Source organism: Euprymna scolopes, chromosome 46 (assembly GCF_053919585.1).
Source record: "Euprymna scolopes isolate OS-2025 chromosome 46, ASM5391958v1, whole genome shotgun sequence".
In the NCBI taxonomy this organism is placed as follows: Eukaryota; Metazoa; Mollusca; class Cephalopoda; order Sepiida; family Sepiolidae; genus Euprymna; species Euprymna scolopes.
The window spans coordinates 32,654,683-32,657,973 of NC_136527.1; the positions used below are offsets into that span (position 1 = coordinate 32,654,683).

A 3,291-nucleotide genomic window follows, 5' to 3' on the forward strand; every position below is an offset into this window, starting at 1 on the left:
AAATTTATTGTATATTTCTTTTACCACATGAATTTTATTTTTGTAAATTTATTGTATATTTCTTTCACCACATGAATTTTATTTTTGTAAATTTATTGTATATTTCTTTTACCACATGAATTTTATTTTTGTAAATTTATTGTATATTTCTTTTACCACATGAACTTTATTTTTGTAAATTTATTGTATATTTCTTTTACCACATGAATTTTATTTTTGTAAATTTATTGTATATTTCTTTCACCACATGAATTTTATTTTTGTAAATTTATTGTATATTTCTTTCACCACATGAATTTTATTTTTGTAGATTTATTGTATTTTTCTTTCACCACATGAATTTTATTTTTGTAAATTTATTGTATATTTCTTTTACCACATGAAATTTATTTTTGTAAATTTATTGTATATTTCTTTTACCACATGAATTTTATTTTTGTAAATTTATTGTATATTTCTTTTACCACATGAATTTTATTTTTGTAAATTTATAGTATATTTCTTTCACCACATGAATTTTATTTTTGTAAATTTATTGTATATTTCTTTTACCACATGAAATTTATTTTTGTAAATTTATTGTATATTTCTTTTACCACATGAACTTTATTTTTGTAACTTTATTGTATATTTCTTTTACCACATGAATTTTATTTTTGTAAATTTATTGTATATTTCTTTTACCACATGAATTTTATTTTTGTAAATTTATTGTATATTTCCAGAATTTGCAACAATGAACAGAAATTCATTAAGGGATGAGAAGGAAATTTTGCTTTGGTGATTGAAAACGTTTGAAAATAATTCTAAATTCCTTCATAGAAATTATCTAAAGTTGAAACTTATCTGCTTTTTATCATACACTGAGTTCAATATATTTTTCTGGAATCTGATGCAATCAAACATGGAAGAAAAACCATATTCTTGTGAAGTATGTGGTTGTTCTTTTCCATGTAAGTCAAGTTTGTTGAGGCATATGAAAACACATACAGGAGAGAAACCACATTCTTGTGAATTATGTTGTTCTTCTTTTGCACGGAAGTCACATTTGTGGAATCATATGAAAACACACACGGGAGAGAAGCCATATTCCTGTGAAGTATGTGGTTCTTCTTTTGCCTGTAAGTCAAGTTTGTTAAGGCATATGAAAACACATACGGGAGAGAAACCCCACTCTTGTGAAGTATGTTGTTCTTCTTTTGCACAGAAGTCACAGTTGTTGAGTCATATGAAAACACATACGGGAGACAAGCCACATTCTTGTGAAGTATGTGGTTCTGCTTTTGCATGGAAGTCAACTTTGTTGAGTCATATGAGAACACATACGGGAGAGAAACCCCATTCTTGTAAAGAATGTGGTTCTTCTTTCGCATGGAAGTCAGCGTTTTTGTATCATATGAAAATTCATACTGGAGAGAAGACACATTCATGTGACGTATGTGGTTCTTCTTTTGCACAGAAGTCACATTTGTTTAGTCATGTGAAAATACATACGGGAGAGAAGCCACATTCTTGTGAAGTATGTGGTTCTTCTTTTTCATGGAAGTCAAGTTTGTCGAGTCATATGAAAACTCATACGGGAGAGAAGCCACATTCTTGTATAGTATGTGGTTCTTCTTTTGCACACAAGTCACATTTGTTGAGTCATATGAAAACACACACGGGAGAGAAGCCATATTCATGTGAAGTATGTGGTTCTTCTTTTGCATGGATGTCAAGTTTGTTGAGTCATATTAAAATACATACGGGAGAGAAACCACATACATGTGAAGTATGTGGTTCTTCTTTTGCACATAAGTCACAGTTGTTTAGTCATATGAAAACACACACTGGAGAGAAACCACATTCTTGTGAAATATGTGGTTCTTCTTTTGCACGGAAATCAAATTTATTGGACCATATGAACACACATACGGGAAAGAAACCACATTCCTGTGAAGTATGTGGTTCTTATTTTGCACGGAAGTCAAATTTGTTTAGTCATATGAAAACACATACAGGAGAGAAACCATATTCTTGTGAAGTATGTGGTTCTTCTTTTGCATGGAAGTCAACTTTGTTGCATCATATGAAAACACATACGGGAGACTAGCTTCTTTTGAACATAAGTCAGATCCCTTGCATTATATCTTAATACAGTTTGGGAAACAATATCTGATGACCTTCCAATATCCATACCCCAATGTGTATATAAGTAAGGAAGGTTTCATAGACTTGCTTAAATGATGCTGGCTCCACTATAATTAAGACAGAATAATAAGGACTGCTCACGATGAAAGATTGATGACCAATGCTTCTAAGAATATGTAATATCAGCAATAACAGAGGCAATTTGTATCACACAGAAGTAGTTAGTGGGTACCATTTGACATCGAGCTGTCAGTTTTTTCTAGAGGATGGCTACTATACAATGGAATGTGTAAATATATCCACATAATTATCTATATGTTTAATATTGAATACTACAGCAAGCCATGGGAACAGTAGTTTGACATGGTATACACCGTCCGCTATAACTCTACAATTATGAGCCTTAAAATGGAGCTATTTAACCTGACATAATTATAAGAGACAATAAATAGAAAGAAGCAAACTTAGAAGATTATTTTTTCAATAATGCTCTAAAATTGTAAATATTGAATTCTACAGCAACTCCTATGAACAGCAGTTGGACATGTGTACCACTTACTATGACTCTACAATTCATACAGCTACTATTAAACCTGACATAATGATATAGGAAAAGAGAAAGAAGCAAACTTAGAAGAATAATACTGTGTTAAACAGAATGATATGAAAAATAACGGAATACCAAAATCTTATGTTCGACATAGAAAAGAAATTTGAACCTTTGGAAAATCTTTATTCCAGTAATTACAGGAACAACTGCAATTAGACAAAAACTACCTGGCAAATATACGTGATGAACCAAGTGCAAGAGAGATTCAAACAATTCCATAAAAAGAGACAGAACTTTAATGATTATAATAATATTAGGTTGAAATGTATGAATTTTAATAAGATTTTGTTAAAATAAATTTGGAAAAGGAAAAACTAAATTCCTGTGAAGTCTGTGGTTCTTTGCTTTATAGGAATATTTTCTGAAAACATTTTTGTAATGTAGCTCTTCTGTATTGTTTGATATTGTGTGAATGTCTAGCATCTGTTTTTATAAATTTTCTTTTTCTATGAAATCAGCTTATATGAGGAATTAGACCAAGCCGTTAAATATTGAACGCCTGTCATAACATCAATTTTATAGCATGTGGTCGTATGTTTTAACCACAATGA

At 30.3% G+C, this 3,291-nt stretch overlaps 1 protein-coding gene across 1 annotated transcript; it reads left to right on the forward strand.

Annotated features, from left to right (window-relative positions):
• The first annotated feature begins 731 nt into the window (after positions 1 to 731).
• LOC145270851 (uncharacterized) lies at positions 732 to 3,059 on the forward strand. Its single transcript, XM_080126414.1, has one exon. The coding sequence runs from the start codon at positions 893 to 895 to the stop codon at positions 2,090 to 2,092; it is 1,200 nt and encodes a 399-aa protein (XP_079982540.1). The 5' UTR covers positions 732 to 892; the 3' UTR covers positions 2,093 to 3,059.
• Positions 3,060 to 3,291: the final 232 nt, after the last annotated feature.

What these genes read in the sequence shown, in the direction of transcription:
- LOC145270851 (XM_080126414.1), top strand. Translation starts at nt 893, where the DNA reads ATGCAATCAAACATGGAAGAAAAACCATATTCTTGTGAAGTATGTGGT.